The 22,100-nt window shown below is 40.3% G+C and overlaps 1 protein-coding gene and 1 pseudogene across 1 annotated transcript; both read right to left on the reverse strand.

Annotated features, from left to right (window-relative positions):
• Positions 1–1,858: 1,858 nt before the first annotated feature.
• On the reverse strand, positions 1,859–10,225 carry LOC129485289 (nucleophosmin-like; annotated as a pseudogene).
• A 1,389-nt stretch (positions 10,226–11,614) lies between these two features.
• Positions 11,615–20,184, reverse strand: LOC129484629 (olfactory receptor 2AT4). The gene is made up of 2 exons (XM_055282955.1): positions 20,118–20,184; positions 11,615–13,279 (listed from the first exon to the last, which is right to left on the reverse strand). Exon 2 carries the CDS (start codon positions 12,633–12,635, stop codon positions 11,673–11,675), a length of 963 nt encoding a protein of 320 aa, XP_055138930.1. The 5' UTR covers positions 12,636–13,279; positions 20,118–20,184; the 3' UTR covers positions 11,615–11,672.
• Between the last annotated feature and the right edge of the window lie 1,916 nt (positions 20,185–22,100).

Raw genomic sequence — 22,100 nt, forward strand, 5'->3', positions numbered from 1 at the left:
ACCCTCCTAAATGGGGCTGCAATGCAGCAGCAGTCCACTCAGGTGGCCCCAGCATATTTTGAAGAAACATTTGTAAACCAGGATTGAATGTTTTTATTCGTCAGGGAATTGGTTATAGGGAACTTCCCATGAGACCATATGTTAGAGTTGATGGAAAGTTGCCAGCACAGCAAGACTGGGTGTCATGGGAGTGTGAGCTGCCTACTCACTCAATTTAATCGCTCCTTCGAGGTCTGCTTGAGCGTAATAGAATAACATTTATTACTTCCATTTGAAGAAGGGATGTTTCTGTACATGTTCAATTTTATATTTGGTTTGTTCAAATTAATATCCAACTGATAAGGAATAGCGTGGGACTCATATTCATTCAGTGTTCCCTGGTCAGTCATTCAGTCTGCTCCAGGCCCAGGCACTATTTTTCAGAAGGAGAACAGTTAACTACAGAAAAAAGCACGAATTTGCTCTAAAATCCAAGTGGGCTGTGCTGTGATTCAATAGTGTATGTTACCTCAAAAATTCAAAGGGGGCCAGGTGCGGTGGTTCATGCCTGTAATCCCAGCACTTTGGGAGGCTGAGGTGGGTGGATCACTTGAGGCCAGGAGTTCGAGACCAGCCTTACCAACATGGCGAAACCCCATCTCTACTAAAAAAATACAAAATTAGCCAGGCGTGGTGGCACCCGCCTGTAATCCCAGCTACTTGGGAGGGTGAGGCAGGAGAATCACTTGAACCCAGGAGACGGAGGTTGCAGTGAGCCAAGATTGTGCCATTGTACTCCAGCCTGGGCAACAAGAGTGAAACTCTGTCTAAAAAAAAAAAAACATTTAAAGGGGATTTTTAAGTTTTGACTATGACAGTGTGGCTTCTCTGGGACTAAACTTTCTGCCAAAAACAACTGTAAAAGCTGGACATATGTAAAACAATGGTCTGAAGACCTCAGAGAGCAACCAATGGCAGGTCTTGAAGGACTGCATTCCTTGAGAGAGGAGTCACATGAGGCTAGTTCCACTTGACTCCAGCTTTTTTTTTTTTTTTTTTTTTTTTTGAGACGGAGTCTCGCTCTGTCGCCCAGGCTGGAGTGCAGTGGCGCAATCTCGGCTCACTGCAAGCTCCGCCTCCCGGGTTCACGCCATTCTCCTGCCTCAGCCTCTCCGAGTAGCTGGGACTACAGGCACCCGCCACCACGCCCGGCTAATTTTTTGTATTTTTAGTAGAGACGGGGTTTCATCGTGGTCTCGATCTCCTGACCTCGTGATCCACCCGCCTCGGCCTCCCAAAGTGCTGGGATTACAAGCGTGAGCCACCGCGCCCGGCTATGACTCCAGCTTTTTATCCTAAGGTATTTCCCAGCTTACAGGATGGGAAAGTAGAGCCCAATTAGGAAACACAAGCCCCACTGTTTGGAGTTTAGGTTACCAAAATGACTGGAACTTAAGAGGCAAATACTAGGGGAGGATGACACTGCAGAGAAGGAAAGCCAAAACCTGTGTGTCAGCAATTTTATAAAATCATTATTTAGTAAAGAAAATAGAAATATGGCTGGGCACGATGACTCATGCCTGTAATCCCAGCACTTTGGGAGGCTGAGGTGGGTGGTTCCTCTGAGGTCGGGAGTTCAAGACCAGCCCGGCTAACATGGCAAAACCTCATCTCTACTAAAAATACAAAAATTAGCCGGGTGTGGTGGCATGGCCTGTAGTCCCAGCTACCCGGGAGGCTGAGACATGAGAACCGCTTAAACCCAGGAGGCAGAGATTGCAGTGAGCAGAGATCTCGCCACTGCACTCCAGCCTGGGCAACCATGTGAGACTCTGTCTCGAAAGAAAAAAAAAAGAAAAGAAGAGAAGAGAAATATAATTCAGCTGTTCCTATCAGCATGGTTGCTTGATAAGTATTATCTTTTAATTAAAATACTGAGTTTTATTTCACATGTATATTTTTGTCTCCCCACCATTTCCATGTCTGATCACCGCTACTACTATGTCCTATCATAACATTCCATATATACTTCAAACCAAGCAAAGGGTGGAGTTCCATCTTTAAAAACTAAACAGGCATTTTGGACAACACATTCTTGGCAATGGAACCCGGATGACATTTATCAAACACAGCAGGGAAAATTCTCATTCTGCATCATAAAAGGACAGCCAGATATCAACGGTTACAGAAATGAAATAAGACAAAAAATTTTTAACAAATTGCTTAAACTATTTTCTTAAAGAGATTTCCTCCACTGCCAGAGATCTTGAATAGCCTCCTGGTCAGTCAGTCATCTGGAAGCAATTCTTCACATAACTGATGAATTTGGCTTCCACTTTGGGAAGTGAACCACCTTTTCCTATACTTGCTTGCATTTTTGCTTTAATGTCGTCTACAGAACTAGGTCCTTTTGGTGTTTTAGGAGTTTTTTCCTGTTTTTTGTCCTTTTGATCTTGTTGTTGATGGTTTTGAGTCTTTTCCATTCTGATTTGACTTTTGTGCATTTTTGGCTGGAGTATCTCGTATAGATTTCTTCACTCATGCTTTTTCTTCAGTTTCCTCATCAAAATCATCATCATCCTCCTCTTCATCATCATCATCATCTTCATCTGCAGCAAGTTTTACTTTTTTCTGTGGAACCTTGCTACCACCTTCAGGGGCAGACTGCTTTCTAGATATACTCAAGAGTTTCACGTCCTCCTCTTCATCTTCTGACTCTGCATCTTCCTCCACAACTACTAAGTGCTGCCCACTAATATGCACTGGCCCTGAACCACACTTCAACCGTAAGGTGGTGTTATTTCAAAGCCTCACAGGGAAATCGTTGGCTGTACAGACATCTTCAAAGTTGCCAGTGTTACCTTAATTGATTGCCTTCACAATTTATTGACTCTGCTTCAACAATGTGCAATTCTTTGCACCAGCCCCTAAACTGACCGTTCTTAAAGATAACTGGTGCTCATTTTCATCATTATCCACCTTAAAGTGATAATCTTTGTCGGCCTTTAGTTCACAACTGAAAAGATAGTTCTGGGGCCTCAGGGGGCTCATGTCCAGGTCCATCGAATCTTCAAATGGGTGGTGGCACACCCTTAGGTGGGAGAGAAGGCGGACAGAGATAAACAACCACTGCTCAAGAAAACAGCTGCACAGGTTGGAATCACACCAGGGCGATAATTATTATTGATAGTTGGGATGAAAAACACATGGGATTTCTGTGTTTTTTTTTTTTTTTAATTTCCAACTTTTCAGTTCAGGGGTACGTGTGCAGATGTGGAGGTTTGTTACATAGGTAAACAGGTGCCATTGTGGTTTGCTGCACAGATCATCCCATCACCTAGGTATTAAGTCCAGCATCCATTATTTATTCTTCCCAATGCTCTTCCTCCTCCCATTGCCCCCACCTCTTACAGGCCTCAGTGTGTGTTTTTCCCCACCATGGGTCCATGAGTTCTCATCATTCAGCTCCCACTTATAAGTGAGAACATGTGGTATTTGGTTTTCTGTTCCTGCATTAGTTTGCTGAGGATAACGGCTTCCAGCTCCATCCATGTCCCTGCAAATGACATGATCTCATTCCTTTTTATGGCTGCGTAGTATTCCATGGTGTATATGTACCACACTTTCTTTATCCAGTCTATCATTGATGGGCATTTAGGTTGATTCATTGTGTTTGCTATTGTGAATAATGCTGCAATGAACATACGCATGCATGTATCTTTATAAGAGAATGATTTATATTCCTTTGGGTATATTCCCAGTAATGGGATTGCTGGGTCAAATGGTGCTATTATGCCTCTAGGTCTTTGAGGAATCACCACACTGTCTTCCACGCTGGTTGAACTAATCTACACTCTGATCAACAGTGGAAAAGTGTTTCTTTTTCTCTACCACCTTGCCAGCATCTGTTGTTTTTTGACTTTTTAATAATAGCCATTCTGATTGGTGTGAGATAATATCTCATTGTGGTTTTGATTTGCATTCCTTTAAGGATCAGTGATGTTGAGCTTTTTTTCATATGTTTGTTGGCCACATGTATGTATTCTTTTGAGAAGTATCTGTTCATGTCTTTTGCCCACTTTTTTCTTCTTTCTTTTTTTTTTTTTGAGACAGAGTCTCACATTGTACCCCAGGCTGGAGTGCAGTGGCATGATCTTGGCTCACTGCAGCCTCCACCTCCCAGGTTCAAGCAATTCTTCTTCCTCAGCCTCCCGAGTAGCTGGGACTACAGGTGCCCGCCACCACACCTGGCTAATTTTTTGTATTTTTAGTAGAGATAGGTTTCACCATGTTGGTCAGGCTGGCCTCGAACTCCTGCTTTCTCCACTTTTTAATGGGGTTATGATTTTCTTCAATGTATGCTATAATAAAATAAATAATTTAATATTCTTTCATTTCCATGGTTACCTGACCTAGATTAGACAAATAGTAGGGCTTTAACTTTCTTTTTGTTGTCAAAATCTGGTGTTGGCATACCTCTTCTCTAATCTGAACTGGTATTGCTTATGTTTGATACAGTATTAAGGAATTTGATGATTTTTGTTTTCAAAAAAATGAAATTAAATGCACAAAAATGAAATTAATTAAAGTCATTTTTCAGAGAAATGACATTAAGTGCAATAATTTTATTTATCATAAAGATTTTGTACATCATGACAACATCATGTTGTAATGTTATAACATGTATAAACACTGAAAAGCAACTTTAAATAACACAATCCCATTTATAATAGCCACACACAAGCACAAGAAACCTAGGAATACACCTAACCAAAGAGATGAAAGATCTCTACAAGAACTCAAAACATTGCTGAAAAAACTATAGATGAAACAAAGAAATGGACAAACATTCCATGCTCATGAATTGGAAGAATCAACATCATTAAAATGACCATACTGCCCAAAGCAATATACAGATTGAATGCTATTCCTCTCAAACTACCAACATCATTTTTTTCACAGAATTAGAAAAAAAGCTATTCTTAAATTCATGTGGAACCAAAAAAGAGCCCAAATAGCCAAAGCAATCCTAAGCAAAAAGAACAAAGCTGGAGGCATCACATTACCTGACTTGAAACTCTAAGGCTACAGTAATCAAAACAGCATGATATTGGCATAAAAACAGACACGTAGACTAATGGAACAGAATAGAGAACCCAGAAATAAAGCTGCACACCTACAGCCATATGATCTTCAAAAAAGTCAGCAAAAATAAGTATGGGAAAAGGACTCCCTGTTCAATAAATAGTGCTGGGGGGGGAGTGGGGAGGGACAGCATTAGGAGTTATACCTAATGTAAATGATGAGTTAATGGGTGCAGCACACCAACATGGCACATGCATACACATGTAACAAACCTGCACGTTGTGCACATGTACCCTAAAACTTAAAGTGTAATAAAAAATAAATAAATAGTGCTAGGATAGCTGGCTAGCCATATGCAGAAGAATGAAACCGCACCCCTACCTTTCACCATACACAAAAATTAACTCAAGATAGATTAAAGATTTAAATGTAAAGATCTCAAAGTATAAGAATCCTAGAAGAAAACCTAGGAAACACCATTCTAAATATTGGCCTTGGGAAAGAATTTATGACTAAGTCCTGAAAAACAACTGTAACAAAAACAAAAATTGACAAGTGGAACCTAATTAAACTAAAGGGTTTCTGCACAGCAAAAGAAACTATCGAAAGAGTAAACAGACAACCTACAGAATGGGAGAAGATATTTGTAAACTGCCGGGTGCAGTGACTCATGCCTGTAATCCCAGAACTTTGGGAGGCGGAGGTGGAAGGATCCCTTGAGCTCAGGAGTTTGAGACACTTGGGCAACATAGAGAGAACCTGTCTCTACAGAAATTTAAAAATTAGCCAGGTGTGGTGGCACATGCCTGTAGTTCCAGCTACTCGGGAGGCTGGGGTGGGAAGATTGCTTAGGCCCAGGAGGTCAAGGTTGCAGTGAACTGAGATCACGCCACTGCCTTCCAGCCTGGGCGACAGAATAAGACTGTCTCAAAAAAGGAGGGTGGGGGAGGGGTGGGGAGAGAGAAGGAAAAGAAAGAAAAGAAAGAAAATATTCGCAAACTATGTATCTGACAAAGGTCTAATATTCAGAATCTACAAGGAACTTAATTCAATAAGCAAAAACCAAATAATACTATTAAAAAGTGGGCAAAACACATAAACAGACACTTCTAAAAAGAAGACATATAAGCAGCCAACAGACATATGAAAAAATGCTCAACATCTCTAATCATCAGAGAAGTGCAAATCAAAACCATGAGATATTATCTCACACCAGTCAGAATGGCTATTACTAAAGTCAAAGAAGAACAGATGCTGACCAGGCTGTAGAGAAAATGGAATGCTTATATATTGTTGGTGAGAATGTAAATTAGTTCAGCCACTGTGGAAAGCAGTTTGGCAATTTCTCAAAGAACATAAAATAGAGCTATCATTTGACCCAGCAATCTCATTACTGGGTATATATCCAAAAGAAAATAAATTATTCTATCAAAAGACACATGCACTCATATGTTCATTGCATTAGTATTCACAATAGCAAAGACATGGATTCAACCTAGGTGCCCAACAGCGGTGGACTGGGTAAAGAAAATTGGTCCAAATATGGCCAGGCGCAGTGGCTCACGCCTGTAATCCCAGCACTTTGGGAGGCCGAGGCGGGTGGATCACCTGAGGTCGGGAGTTGGAGACCAGCCTGACCAACATGGAGAAACCCCGTCTTTACTAAAACTACAAAATTAGCTGGGCATGGTGGCACATGCCTGTAATCCCAGCTACTTGGGAGGCTGAGGCAGGAGAATTGCTTGAACCTAGGAGGTGGAGGTTGTGGTGAGCTGAGATCGTGCCATTGCACTCCAGCCTGGGCAACAAGGCGAAACTCCGTCTCAAAAAAAAAAAAAAAAAAGAAGAAGAAGAAAATTGGTCCATATACACCACGAAATGCTACATAGCCATAAAAAATAATGAAATCATGGATGCAGCTGGAGCCCTTTATCCTAAGCGAATTAACGCAGGATCAGAAAACCATGTACTGCATGTTCTCACAAGTGGGAGCTAAACATTGGGTACTCATGACCATAAAGATGGCAACGATAACACTGGGGACTAATAGAGGGTGGAGGGAGGGTAGTGAAGTTTGTAAAACTAACTGTTGGGTACTATGCTCACTATCTGGGTGACGGGATCATTCATATCCCAAACCTCAGCATCATGAAATGTACCCATGTCACAAAACTGCATGTGTACCCCCTGAATCTAAAAAGTGGAAATTTTCTTACAAACTGGTGAAATTGAAGGGAGAAATGGACAAATCCATAATTATTGTTAGAAACTTTAATATTTCCCTTTCAGGAATTGATCAAGCAGATAGAAAATCAGTTAAGATATAGAAGGCCTAAATGGCACTATCAAACAACTAGACCTAATTGACATTTATAGAACACTCCACATAATAGCAGAATACACTTCCAAGGGTGCACAGAACATTCACCAAGATAGATCATATTTTAGGCCATTAAACAAAAAATTTAAAAGAATAGAAAAGCTTTTTAAAGAATAGTAATCATGCAAAGCATATTCTTGAACCATAAGGGAATTAACTAGAGAACAGTAACAGAAAGTGATTGGGAAGATCTTCCAAATATTTTGAAATTAAATAAAAACACTGAAATAATCATGCATCAATTAGGATGTTTTAGGGGAAATTTAAAATACATTTGGAATGAAATGAAAATAAAAATGCAACATATCAAAATTCGTGTGAAGTTGCTAACTCAGGAGCTATTGGGAAATGTACAGACTTCAACGCTTACGTTGAAAAATAAAAGTCTCCCATCAATGATCTAATCTCTCATGTCAAGAAATTAGAAAAATGATCAAATTAAACCCAAAGTATGTAGAAGGAAAAAAATATGAAGATTAGAGGAAGAATCAATAAAATTGAAAACAGGAAAACGATTGAGAAGAAACAAATTAAATTCTGATTCTTTGAAAAATCAATAAATTGGTAAACCTATAGCTAAACTGACCAAGAAAAAAATCACAGAAAACACAAATTGCCAATATTATAGGAATGAAAAAGGAGACATCACAGACATTAAAAGGATAATAAGGGAACAGTACAACAACTCTATGTTTATAAATTCTAAAATTTGGACAAAATGGACAAATTTCTTTAAGGCAGAAATTATAAAGTTCATTCAAAAAGAAATAGATAATGAAAAAATTTCTGTATCTATTAAATAGTTAATTTTGTAGTTAAAAACTTCCTGAAAGAAAATTCCAGGCCCTGGAAATTTTACAGGCAAATTCTACCAAATATTTAAAGAAGAAATAGCACCAATTCTATACAATGTTTTTGAGAATGTAGAAGAGACAGGAAAGCTTCCTAACTCATTTTATGAGGCCAACATTTATCTAATACCAAACCAGACAAAGAAATTACAAGAAAACGACATTCTGGTATCTCTCATAAATATTGATGCAAAAATCCTGAACAAAATATTCACAAGTCAAATCTAGTAATATATAAAGGGCAAAACATGTCACAACCAAATGGGGTTCATTGCACGAACCAAATGAACCAAATGGGGTTCATTGCAGGAATGCAGTTTGTAATGAATAAAATTAAAGAGCTAAGTAAATGGAGAGATATATTATATTCATGGATTGGAAGACTCAACATTGTTAAAATGTCAATTGTCCCAAATTGAGTCTATAGATTTAACATAGTCCCTCCCCTCCCCAAATCCCAGTAAGTTGGTTCTAAAATTTATAACAAAAAGCGAAGGAACTAGAATAGCCAAACAATTATAAAAAAAATTAATAAAGTCAGAGGAGTCACATTATGGAATTTCAACATTAACTATAAAGCTACAGTATTCAAGACCATGTGGTATTGGTAAAGGACAGACATATGTATCAGTGGAACAGAATAGAGAGCCCACAAATAGATACACACAAATATAATCAATTGATATTTGACAAAATTGTAAAGGCAATTTGATAGATAAAGAATGGTTTATAACAAATGGTGCTGGAATGATTGTATGTTCATATGCAAAAAAAAAAAAAAAAAAGAATCTCAACCTAAACCTCACACCTTATCCAAGAATTAACTCAAAATTGTTCATAGAATGAAATCAAAGATAGAAAACTTCTAGAAACTTCGTTTTCTATAGGGCAAAATCTGCATGACTTTTGGTTTGGTGATGAGTATTTAGATATGTTATCAAACAGCATAATCCATAAGGGAAAAATGATGTTAGGCTTTATCAAAATTGAAAACCTTTGCTCTGCAAAAGACACTGTAAGAGAATTCAAAGACTAGTCATTGACTGGGGAAACTACTTGTATATCAAATATCTAATAACGAATTTATACCTAGAATATATAAAGAACCCTTGAAATTCAATGGTATGAAAACAAACAACCTGGATTAAAAAGCAGGCAAAGGATCTGAACAGACTTCACCAAAAAAGATATATGGATAGAAAATGAGCACATGAAAGATGGTCAACACAATTAGTCATAGGGAAATGTAATTAAATTGAATTACAACCACAATAAGATACCACTACATACCTGTTAGAATGACATCCCCCACCAGAGTGGTTACATTTGTTACATTCAAGCCTACATTGACACACCATTATGACCCAAAGCCCATAGTATACTCTTAGTGTAGTACATTCTATGAATCTTGACAAATATATAACATGTATCCACCATTATAGTATCATACAGAATAGTTTCACTGTCCTAAAAGTCCTCTGTGTTCTGCCTACTAATTCCTCCCTTCTTCTAGTCCCTGGCAGCCCCTGAGCTCTTTACTGTCTTCATAGTTTTGCCTTTTCCAGAATGTCATACAGTTAAAATCATACAGTATGTAACCTTTTTAGATTGGCTTCTTTCACTTAGCCATATGCATTTAAATTTACTATTGACTCTTCAAAAGTGTCAAGGTCACGAAAGAAAAGGAAAGACCAATAAAATGTCAGGCAACTAAGAAGATATAATAAAATGCAATGTGGCATTCTGGATTGGATCCTGGAATGGAAAGAAGACATTACTGGAAAAACTGGAGAAATTTGAATAAAGTCTCTAGTATAATTAATAGTATGTATTTTACCAATGTTAACTTCTTACTTTTGATAAATGTATCATGGTTATGTAAGATGTTGACATAGAGGAAGTTGGGTGAAGGATATATGGGAACTCTCATACCGTCTTTGGAACTCTCTGTAAATATAAAACCATGCATGGTAAAATAAAATGATAAAAATGGTTTTGGTTATACAAACATGTAATTTATCTAAAATATGTTAAAGAAGTAAAACCATAATATTCACGTTTTTAAAACTACTCTAGCTGGGGTAGTGGTGCATGTGCCTGTGGTCCCAGCTACTCAGGGAGCTGAGGTGGGAGGATCACTTGAACCCTAGCGGTCAAGGCTGCAATGAGCAGAGATAGCGCCACTGCACTCCAGCCTGGGTGACAGAGCAAGGCCTCTTCTCAGAACTAACAAACAAACAACAACAACAAAAAAAACTCATCAATGTAGTTTAAGATGTGATTTTTCTTGTCCTTTTAATATATCCCTTTTAGGATGTATAGTCAAAACATCGTTTAAAAGTCACTTATAGTAATTTTCTATATGATCATGCCACGAACTTGAGAGACAGCCAGGGTCAAGTGCTTCTGTTTATTTTAAATTGAGGGAATTGTGGATTTTTTTCTTTCTGATTTCTTTGAACTATGTAAAAATAATTACATATGTCTAGACTTGCTTCCATTCTGGTCCTGTCCTTCCTATTCCTTCCCTCTCCTTATAGATAACCATCTTTATGAGTTCACATTTTCCCCCTAGTTTTTTTCTGAAATTTTAAGCAAACTATCTCCTTTCTTACAAAAACACTTTTCTGCAGCTTGCTTTTTTTCACTTAACACATATCCTAGAGATGATATCATATCAGTAGAGAGCTTTCTCATTTCCTTTTTATTACTGCATCATGCATTTTTATAGTTTACTCAGTCAGTTCCCTGTATAGTGATGAATACGTAACCTAATGAATGATTGACAGTGACTCCTCAGGATAGATCCCTAGAAGTGATACTGCTGAGTCAAAGGGTAAATGCATATGTACTTTTGGTAGGTATTGCAGTAGTGTTATACCAATTTGCATCCTCACAAGCAAGTTATAAAAGTTCTGTTTTTCTACATGCATATTGTCAAAATATTGGATTTTTGCTAATCTGATTAAGTGAAAAATAGCATTTCAGCACAATTTAAATTCGTATTCTTTTTATATAGTAAAGACTCATTATTTAAAGGCCAATGCATTTTTTGGATTTGTCTACACATATATTTTGCCCATGTTTTTATTGAAATGTTTATTTCAGTCTTCTACATTCTTTGTATAATATGAATATTTGCCTTTCCCTGTGATATTTTTTTATTTGTTTTTGACTTTGCTTATAAGAATTTTTTGCCATGAAGATTTTTTTTATTTTAGTAAAGGTTTCTTGAATTACTAAGTAGTAAAATTTTATACAACAACTTAAGATTCCAATAAAAATTAACATTATTTCCTTATCATGTATTGAGTCCTTACTCTGTGCTAAGCACTGTTATTTGGTGTCCTAGAAGCAGAATTAGCTGCATTTAAAGGTCAAATGCTCCTGTCACAGCCTGGGTCTGGAGAGATGATTTTGGTGATGGCTGCCTTTACATCCCTGTTTCTCAGAGTGTAAATGAGGGGGTTGAGAACAGGTGTGAGAATGGCATATACCACATTGCCCATGATGTGGAAGTCTAGGGGCAGGTCAGCCCTGTAGGCCACATAGGCTATGGCAATAGATGAGTAGTAGGTGCCCACCACCAGGAGGTGGGAGCTGCAGGTGGAGAAGGCTTTGGAGCGTCCTTCTTGGGAGTTGATGCGAAGCACCGTGGTCAAGATGTGGGCATAGGAGAGAAGCACCAGGAGAAGGGGGAGGAAAGACACCACCATGGCGATGCAGAAGCCCATGAGGGTCTGGGGGGTGGTGTCAGAGCAGGAGGCCTGGACCACAGCCAGATGATCACAGAAGCAGTGGTAGATGTAGGCAATGCTGTTATATGCCATCTGGGAGGTCCTTACTACTGCTGGGATGGGCAGGAGGAGGGCAGTTAGCCAGGCACTGGCTGCCAAGGTAGCATTGGTCTGTGGGTTCATGAGGACAGGGTAGTGCAGTGGGTGGCAGATAGCCACATAGCGGTCATAGGCCATGACCACCAGGATGAAGGCTTCCGAACATGTAAAACTTTGGAAGAGGTACATCTGCAGTAAGCAGGAAGAAAAGCTGAGGAAGCGGTCCCCAAGCAAGAATAAGGACAGCATCTTGGGGACAGTGGTTGTGGTGAAAAGGATGTCCAAGGTGGAGAGATTGATCAGAAAGAAGTACATGGGCTTGTGGAGGCTGGGCTCTGCCACCACGGCCACCAGGATCAGGGCGTTATCCATCAGGATGAGAAGGTAGAAGAGGAGGAAAATAAAAAACACAGGAAGGAAGAAGGTCTCTGGCAGAGAGGGGATGCCCACCAGATAGAAGATGGGTGAGCCATCCACTGATTCATTACAGGCTGTGGCATGCATGGTGAGACAGAGCTGGATTTCTCAGAGATGGGCAGCTGGAACATCTAGACATTGGAAACAACTGGAAACCATAGAAACAAAGGATTCTGAAGTGATAATGCTATAATGTTTACTCTGTAGGTAATATAAGCACAATTATTTACAACCAAGTGTAGAGGACTGATGAGGGGCTATGGTATTGACTTTTACCATGTGAACCCAAAATTTGTCAAATATTGATTATTAATTAATTAATAACCAAATAGAAGTCTGTATGCTTTGTTTAGGTGATGAAGTGATCCAAGTGAAGAAGGCAGGCAAAGTTCCTGTCTTCCCAGAGTTTATATTTTACTGGGAAAATCACATCTAAACAGTTGATTGTTGAATTATAATTGTGAAAGTGCTTTGGAAAGGCTTCTTCTGGTCTTCATCTTAGGTTCCATGCTGTGTGGTTTAGGTTGATGTCAGATCTCATAAATCAAGTCCTTAAGCTCATGTCTCTACTTTTGCACTCACTCAAAGTTCCATCATGTTCCATTGAGGAGCTTCTTTCTCCAAGGCTGTGTGTAATATGCAGCTGCTCACACTCTTAAGTTTCTTTCTTGTATGCCTTGAGTAGTGGTTCTTTCTGACTCCATTTAAGCTAGGTGTCTGGACTTCGGCTCCTGTATTGGATATAATAGACCATGATAGCCCAACACTTTCACTGCAATGACTAGGGAAAACCTGGATAAATTACACAAATCACATTTTTAAACAAATTGAGGAATATTGGTGCTATAAAGATGACATGAAATCAAACTCCAATGGGTGGGGACCCCCCAAAGTTGACTAATAATCACCAGCTCTTTTGTTCTCTGGGAATATTTGATTTGGGGACCATGATGTGGCTTAGACTTGGACCAGGCAAAGAGTCATAGATGAGAGAAAGAGAAACCAGTAAGACTTGTGATAGTCAAAAAAGGCTTACAAAACATGTTGGAAATTTGAGGCACACTAAATGCATAACAAGTTTTCCCTACGGGACATCTTCTGAATTCTGACTATGCAAGGGAGGCTAGAAAGCTGGGCTGAGGGCCTCTAAAAGACAAAACAATAGACTGGATTAAGAAAATGTGGCACATATACACCATGGAATACTATGCAGCCATAAAAAATGATGAGTTCGTGTCCTTTGTAGGGACATGGATGAAACTGGAAAACATCATTCTCAGTAAACTATCGCAAGGACAAAAAACCAAACACCGCATGTTCTCACTCATAGGTGGGAATTGAACAATGAGAACTCATGGACACAAGAAGGGGAACATCATGCTCCGGGGACTGTTGTGGGGTGGGGGGAGGGGGGAGGGACAGCATTAGGAGATACACCTAATGCTAAATGACGAGTTAATGGGTGCAGGAAATCAACATGGCACATGGATACATATGTAACAAACCTGCACATTGTGCACATGTACCCTAAAACCCTAAAGTATAATAAAAAAATAAAAATAAAAATAAAAAAATAAAAAAATAAAAAAAATAAAAATAAAAAAGACAAAACAAAATCTCCCATGATCCCATGATGCTTAAGAGAATAGAGGAAGAGAGATTTCCTCACACACACACTGGTATTTCCTCTCAAAACATTTTACAAAGATTTGAAGCTATGTGTGTATGTAGTGGGTGGGGGGAAAGGAGGGATGGGGAATGCAGCTAACGAATTAAGCTCAAAACCACCAAAGGGTAGATGCAAATCTCCCACACTCCTTCAGGGCTGAGGAAACAAGGATCAACCAGGCTATCAGCCCAAAACTCAGGAGGGTCATACCTTAAGAACAAGAACAAACCAAAGTTGGACTAAATTTTACTAGAACTGAAACTCAGCCCTAACCTAACTCAAGCCTTAATTGGCTTTAGGTAGCCAGCCTACCTTACTCTACCTGCCTAACAAAGAGAAGGGAGGAATCTGTCTGACAAGAGACATCATCTGGGGCCTCTATGAATCTGTATAATTATATAAATAATATTCGGTGCACAACACAAATTATTGCAAAAGGCAGGAAAATGTGACCAACAATCAAGAGGGAAAATATACAATAAAAGTTGACATACAGATGATCCCATTACCTGAGTTAGCAAACAAGGACTCTGGTATAACTATGTTTATATATTAAAGAAAATAGAGGAAATGTTGACAAAATGGATCTTAAAATGGGCAATTTCAACAGAAAATTGGAATCTATTTTTAAAAGAACCAAGCAAACATTCTAGAAGAGAAATATCCAATATTTGAAATTAAGAACTCACTGGATAGGTATAATAGCAAACTGGACACAACAGAAGACAGGATTAGAGACCTGGAAAATAGATCAGTAGAAAATATCTAAAGTTAAGCCCAGAGATAGAAGAGTATATACTGCATGACTTAATTGATATTAAGTGACAGGCAAAACTAATCTATGATATTATAAATCAATACAGTGATTGTCTACGGGTGTGAGGACTGACAAGAAGCAGGCAAGAGCATACCTTCTGGGGTGATAGAAATGTTCTACGTATTGAGTTGAGTTTTGGTTACATGTATGTTTACAAAAGTTTATTGAATTGTATACATAAGATCTGCTCATTATCTTCTGAGTAAATTTTACTTTGCTCAAAAAAGACAATAATAAATACAATACAAAGAGAATAAGAAAAGGCAGGAACCAGACTAGGAGAAGATCTTTTCCTACTTTCAATACATTTATCGAAGGCCATGTATCCAGTATATATAAAAACCTCGACAACCAGTAAGAAAAAGGTAGATGACCTAATAGACAAATAGGTGAAAGACTTGAATAGGTGGGCACTTTACAAAAGAGAACATCCAAATGGCCAATAAGCATATGAAAAAATTAGCCATCTAGAGATGTAAATTAAAATACAGGATGTTAATAGTATATACTCACTAAAATGGCTAAACTTAAAAGGACTGCAAGTGTTGGTAAGATATGGAGTAACTAGCACCCTCATACATTGATGGTAACTAGTACAACCACTTTGGATAACAGTGTGGCAACATCTTCTTAAACTTATGACTTAGCAATTTCATCAGGACATATAACCAAGAGGTAAGAAAGGTATTCAGCTATTTTTGTTTGTTCATTTGTTTAAGGTACTCAGGTGCAATAAAGCCCAAAAATATTTGGGATAGATAATATGTAGATATCTATAGATATAAATATAAATCTATATAGAGATACAGATCAGCTAGTGATACAGCTAAAGATATAGCACATTTCCAGCAACCCAGAAAGCTCCCCTGCACCTGATCCAATAAATTCCGCTACCCCCAATGTAGCTATTGTTGTGACTTCTGTCACCATGGATTAAATTTTTCTGTTTTTGATGTTCATTTAAATGGCTTTTGTTAGGCTGGGCATGGTGGCTCACACCTGTAATCCTAATACTTTGGGAGGCTGAGGCAGGCAGATCACAGGAGTTTGAGACCAGCCTGGGCAACATGGCAAAACCCTGTCTCTACAAAAAAATTTAAAAATGAAAAATAAGATAAAAAAAAAAGATAAGTCCATGTGCAGTGGCTCATGCCTGTAATCCCAGCACTTTGGGAGGCCGAGGCAGGCGGATCATGAGGTCAGGAGTTTGAGACCAGCCTGACCAAAGTGGTGAAACCTCGTCTGTACTAAAAATACAAAAATTAGCTGGGCATAGTGGCGCACGCCTGTAATCCCAGCTACTCAGGAGGCTGAAGCAGGAGAATCGCTTGAACCTGAGAGGTGGAGGTTGCAGTGAGCCGAGATCACGCCACTGCACTCCAGCCTGGCAACAAAGCGAGACTTTGTCTCAAAAATAAATAAATAAATAAATGGTTTTTGTTATATTGCAATAAAAGGAATGGCAAAAATGCCTTTTGTGAGAGGACTTGCTTCCAGATTGGAATCTAAGTTAAAGGTGTATTCTAACCAATAGCAGAAACGGAGATTGGAGGATGTCCCTGTGTAAGAGCATGACTTTTCATCTCTCCTATCAGCCACGCTGTTCAGCAGGTGTTCCCAATTAACCATTTCATTATCACTATCCTGTAGTCTTCCCTAGCCCCAGATAAGACAGTACTACAGGAATCCGGAAACTTGGGAGTCTTGGGAGCCATTGTTGCTAGAGAACAAGTCGTCTTGTGACAAGTGCCCAAAGGCAGAAGACCCCATTCTAGAGGTTGTTCTCCCCTTGTCAAAGAAGAAGAGATGTGTGCTTTTGTCTGCCCACAGAACCAGAGATCTTTAACTGAGGGAAAATATTGACTGCTTTACTATGTTGGGGATGTCTCTCTGAATAAACAGTCCAGGAGGAAGTTCACGTTTATGTTTACATCATTGCCTCTTGACCCTGATGATTCTAAGATTACCTTCTCTCTGATTTTCCCTATTTCTGTTACCTCTAATAAAATATCTCTCATGTCATTGAATCATAAAAAATACCCAAACCTTGACATATCCAGTCGGCTTTTCCTTTTCTCTTCTCTTTTTCTTTTTTTTTTTTTTTTTGAGACAGAGTCTTGCTCTCCTGCCCAGGCTGGAGTGCAGTGGTGCAAGCTCGGCTCACTGCAACCTCCGCCCTCCCGGGTTCAAGTGATTCAGGTGCCTCAGCCTCCTGAGTAGCTGGGATTACAGGCATGTGCCACCATGCCCAGCTAGTTTTTGTATTTTTAGCAGAGATGGGGTTTCACCATGTTGGCTGGGCTGGTCTCGAACTCCTGACCTCAAGTGATCCACCTGCCTCAGCCTCCCAAAGTGCTGGGATTACAGGCGTGAACCACTGCACCCAGGTAGCTTTTTATTTTAATATAGAAAGGGCAAAGGACAAAAAGATCCAGGGCTTTCCCATACTGTCATGGCCAGCAAGCCACAGAGATAGGACTGGAGCCCAGGCTCTAACCCCCCAGAGCAGCATTCTTCTATCGTCCATCCCCTGGAGAATCTGGAAGCTCAAGTTTTCATGAGGGGAGAGACTGGGGCGAAGGTTTTCTCTTTCCTTCTCCATATATTTGGCTGATATTGTCAGCAGCAAACTATAAATTTCAGAGTTTGTTCTTTAATTTCCTAAGTGTGGGGTGGGCTGGTTCTCTGTCAGAGAGTGAAGGCTGGTAAAATGTCTTTCTAAAAGACATATGAGGCAGGGCAGAGGGGTTCACACCTGTAATCCCAGAACTTTGGGAGGCCAAGGTGGGAGAATTGCTTGAGACCAGGAGTTTGAGGCCAGCCTGGGCAACATAGCAAGACCCCGTCTCTACAAAAAAAATTAAAAAATTAACCAAGTACAGTGGCTTGTGCCTGTGGTCTCGCTACCCAGAAGGCTGAGGCAGGAGGATCACTTGAGCCCAGGAGTTAAAGACTGCAGTGAGCTATAATCATGCCACTGCACTCCAGCCTGGGCAACAGAGGGAGACCCTGTCTTTTAAACAAAACAAATAAACAAAAAGACACATGGGACAGACCACTCCATTGTGAATGCCCCCTTGAAAGAGTATTCTACAGATCGGCCCCCATTACACAAGCAGGAAAGCAAAACTGCTGCACCTCCACTTAAGAGATAACCCTCAGTTAACAGACCCAACCTGCCTAAGCAAATCACCAGGTTTTTCTAATACCCACGGAGATGCAAACTACATTATTCTGAACATTGCTACAGCTCAGAGAAGTCAATTATGGATTGAATGCCACTGAGTTAGGCTGAGTTGGGGTTTGAGGGGTAGAAATTCAGAGCCGTCAAGCCTGACTGAGCCTCTATTCCCACCTCTTCCCTCACTTCTATTAAACAGCAGGGGAGACAAATGCTGAGTCTGAAGTCCAGAAATAGCGTCTTTTCAAGGTCAACCAACAAATTCATAGCAGAAGTAGGTCTTAAAGCTGGTGTCCTGGCTCCCACCCAGTCTTTGTAGGATGTTTCATGAGAGAGGATGATTCCTTAGCCTGCTATTCAAAGCCTGTCTTCTTGCAGCCTTGTTTCTCCTTTATTCTAGTCAAATGGCAACTCCTTGCTCTTGCCTTGTGCTTCTGCCAAGTTCAGCTCAAATATTACTTCCTCCAAGAGATTTTCTATGATCCTGGCTGGCTCAGGAGCCTCTTTCCTGGGCTCTTGAAGTTCCTGTGCTTCTGTTTGTCATCATTATGATTACACCAGGTTGTCTCTGTCTATTTATGTGTCCACCACACCAGGAGCACTTTCAGAGCAGTAATGGGGTCTGATCGTTTCTATTTAATACTGCACCACCCTTCCCAGGAGCTTAGTGCTCCAGAATGCAGCTTTCCTACTTTGCCTTGTTTTGCTGATAAATCATGAAATAGGAATGAAGGGGCCATTAGTGATTAAATAGTTTTCACCTAACCTCTTTCTCTCTCTTTTTTTTTTTTTTTTTTTTGAGACTGAGTCTTGCTCTATCACCCAGGCTGCAGTGCAGTGGCGCGATCTTGGCTCACTGCAACCTCTGCCTCCCGGGTTCAAGTGATTCTCATGCCTCAACCTCCCAAGTAGCTGGGATTACAAGCACATGCCACCATGCAGGGCTAATTTTTGTATTTTTAGTAGAGATGGTGTTTCACCATGTTGGCCAGGCTGGTCTTGAAGTCCTGATCTCAAGTGATCTGCCCGCCTCAGCCTCCCAAAGTGCTGGCATTTCACCTAACCTCTTTATTATATAGATGGCGACAGAAAAGGGAGTCCCAGAAATAAGCTGTGACTTTCCCAAGGTCACACAGTAAGTGGGCAATAGAACTAGAACTAGACTCTCAATAGAGCTAGATTATCAACTCACCTTGAGCCCTCCTGGACCAGCTCTGCCACTCTCTTGCTATGATGCTGGGTCTCTGAGCCTCAGTTTTCTCATCTATAAAATGAGGACTTTGGAAGCAATGATCTTCAGCTTGATAAATACTTTTGAGTATCCACTCTGTGTTTAGCTAAATGAGATTCGAAGACGGATGTGTCATGGCCTCAGCCTCTTAGGAAGGAGAGCAAGGGCGCTCCCATTTGTTAAGCTTCTGTTGCATGCTTGATTCTTTACAGTCATTACACATCATTACAATGCCCAAACTCGTGCAGTTCTCTCATGATATTCTCACCATCCTGCACTGTTCCCATAGAAAAGGAGCAGGATATACCTGAAGCACAGAATTTAGGTCTATTAACTTCTGAGTTAGAAAGACCTGAGTCTCCTTCCTGGCTTCACCACTTTGTACTTTCCTCCAATGGACTGCAATTCCCTCACAAATTATTCCCATTTCTCTTACCGTCAGCAGCTTTGCCTCCTTGTAAGGAATTCTCTTCCAAGATCATCAGCCTCTTGCTTGTGACTGCACAGCCCTGCCCCTGCCTGCCAGGGTGTCTGGTCTACACTCACCCAGGCTGACTGTCCATGGTTGACTTGGATCCTGGGACTCTGACGTTCTCTATCTCCCCATCCCAGCCTATCTCCCCATCCCAGCCTCTGCCTGCTCTGTGCACTCCATCCCCAGCCCAGCTCACCTACCAATCCTGGTCCGCCTTGATGTCTTGTGTAGAGTCGTCACAGTTGGCTTTGGTTGGGAAGAGCCAGGTAGAAACTCAACCATGGCCCTTTAAACCCTTGGGCCCCTCTCTGCAGCCAGGCCTGCTGGGGCTCTCTCTCCCACAAGATGGCTCTCTTGTGGGACCAGAGACCTGCCAGTCAGCTGAGAACAACTTCCGAGGATGGAGTGGGGGACTTTGTTCTGGGCTTTGCTGATAATGAAAACAACATCGTTAACAACCCTCATGGGTCCCAGAACTTTATCACCAGTATTATTCCTGTTTTCCCATCTGGTCCTCACAACAGCCAGGGAAGACAGGCAGAGTCAGGATTATTTCTACTACTTTACATTTGAGGAAACTGATCTAGAGAAATGAGGTGACTTGCCCAAGGTCACATGAGTGGCTGGTGGCAGAGCTGCGATTTGTACCCAAGGCTCCAATTCTGGTTCAGTGGTTCAGCAACATGTTATCTAATGACTAAGACCCGAGTTATTCCCAGTAATATCACTTTGAACAAATCCCTTAACCTCACTGGGTCTTCATTTTGTCATCTGTAGAATGGGTATAACAACGCTAACTCTCTCACAGGATGACTGGGCAGGTTGAGGTGCTTCACCCAGTTCCTGCCACTTATTAGGCATTCAATAAGTGGGAGCTATTATTTTAATGAACCAAAGCAGTAAAGCCTTGTTGAATGAGTATGTGATACTTCTGCTGCTGTGCAATGAGAACTTGCAAAGATTTTGTGGGAAGAATGTGAGGGTGGAAGTCTGCCCCAACCCCAGACAGGACAAAGTCAAGAGTCACAGACTCTTCCTGCCTCAATCTTTCTGATTCTCTCCTTTGGCTCCAGTGTTCTCTGTTTCTGACTTGACTGACTTAGTCACTCCTACTAATACACATAAAATTTTAATTTCTTTTAATTTCACAAGGAATAAACAGAACCTCATTGTAAAACATTTTAATAAATACAGAGCCTTACTGAGTCAAAAGTGAAAGTTCTAGGCCGGGTGTGGTGGCTCACGCCTGTAATCCCAGCACTTTAGGGGGCCAAGGTGGGAGGATCTCTTGAGTCCAGGAGTAAGAGAGCAGCCTGGACAACTGGCAAAACTCTGTTTCTACTAAAAAATACAAAAAATTAGCTGGGTATGGTGGCATGCACCTGAAGTCTCAGCTACCAGGGAAGCTGAGGCAGGAGAAACACCTGAGCCTGGGAAGTTCAGGCTGCAGTGAACCACAGTTGTGCCTCTGCACTCCAGCCTTAGCAATGGAGTGAGACCCAGGAAGGAAGAAGGAAGGAAGGAAGGAAGGAAGGAAGGAAGGAAGGAAGGAAGGAAGGAAGGAGGGAAGGAGGGAAGGAGGGAAGGAGGGAAGAGAGAAGGGAGGGAGGGAGGGAAAGAGAGAAAGAGAAAGAGTGAGAGAGAAAGAAAGTTTTCTTCACACCAATTCTTACCCACATTTTTCCCCCAGCCTTAGCAATGGAGTGAGATCCTGTCAGGAAGAAAGAAAGAAAAAGAAAGAAAGAGAAAGAAAGAAAGAAGAAAGAAAGAAAGAAAGGAAAGAAAGAGAAAAGTTAGTTTTCTTCACACCAGTTCTTACCCCCATTTTTCCTCCATGCTCCAGAAGTAAACGTTATTACTAATTTGGTGTGTTTCTTCCAGACTTTTCTAAGCGCATGTGTGTGTGTGTGTGTGTGTGTGTGTGTATGTGTGTGTGTATGGTTTTGCTTTTCTTTTAATGTAAATTGAATCATTCTGTATTTATCGTATAGCATATTTTAATTTAATAAGTCTTGGAATTTTTCTGTGTCTGATCTACTTCATTTTTTGTATCTGATATTTGGCATTTTGTAGTACAGATACAACATAGTTTGTCTAATAACTCATCTGTTGATGAATATTTAAGTTCTATCTCATTCTTGCTATTATGAAAACTATTATAATTAATTTCCTTTTAACA

Source organism: Symphalangus syndactylus, chromosome 6 (assembly GCF_028878055.3).
Source record: "Symphalangus syndactylus isolate Jambi chromosome 6, NHGRI_mSymSyn1-v2.1_pri, whole genome shotgun sequence".
NCBI lineage: Eukaryota > Metazoa > Chordata > Mammalia > Primates > Hylobatidae > Symphalangus > Symphalangus syndactylus.

Excerpts from the sequence above, each read along its gene's own strand:
- LOC129484629 (XM_055282955.1), bottom strand. The coding sequence starts at position 12,635 with ATGCATGCCACAGCCTGTAATGAATCAGTGGATGGCTCACCCATCTTC.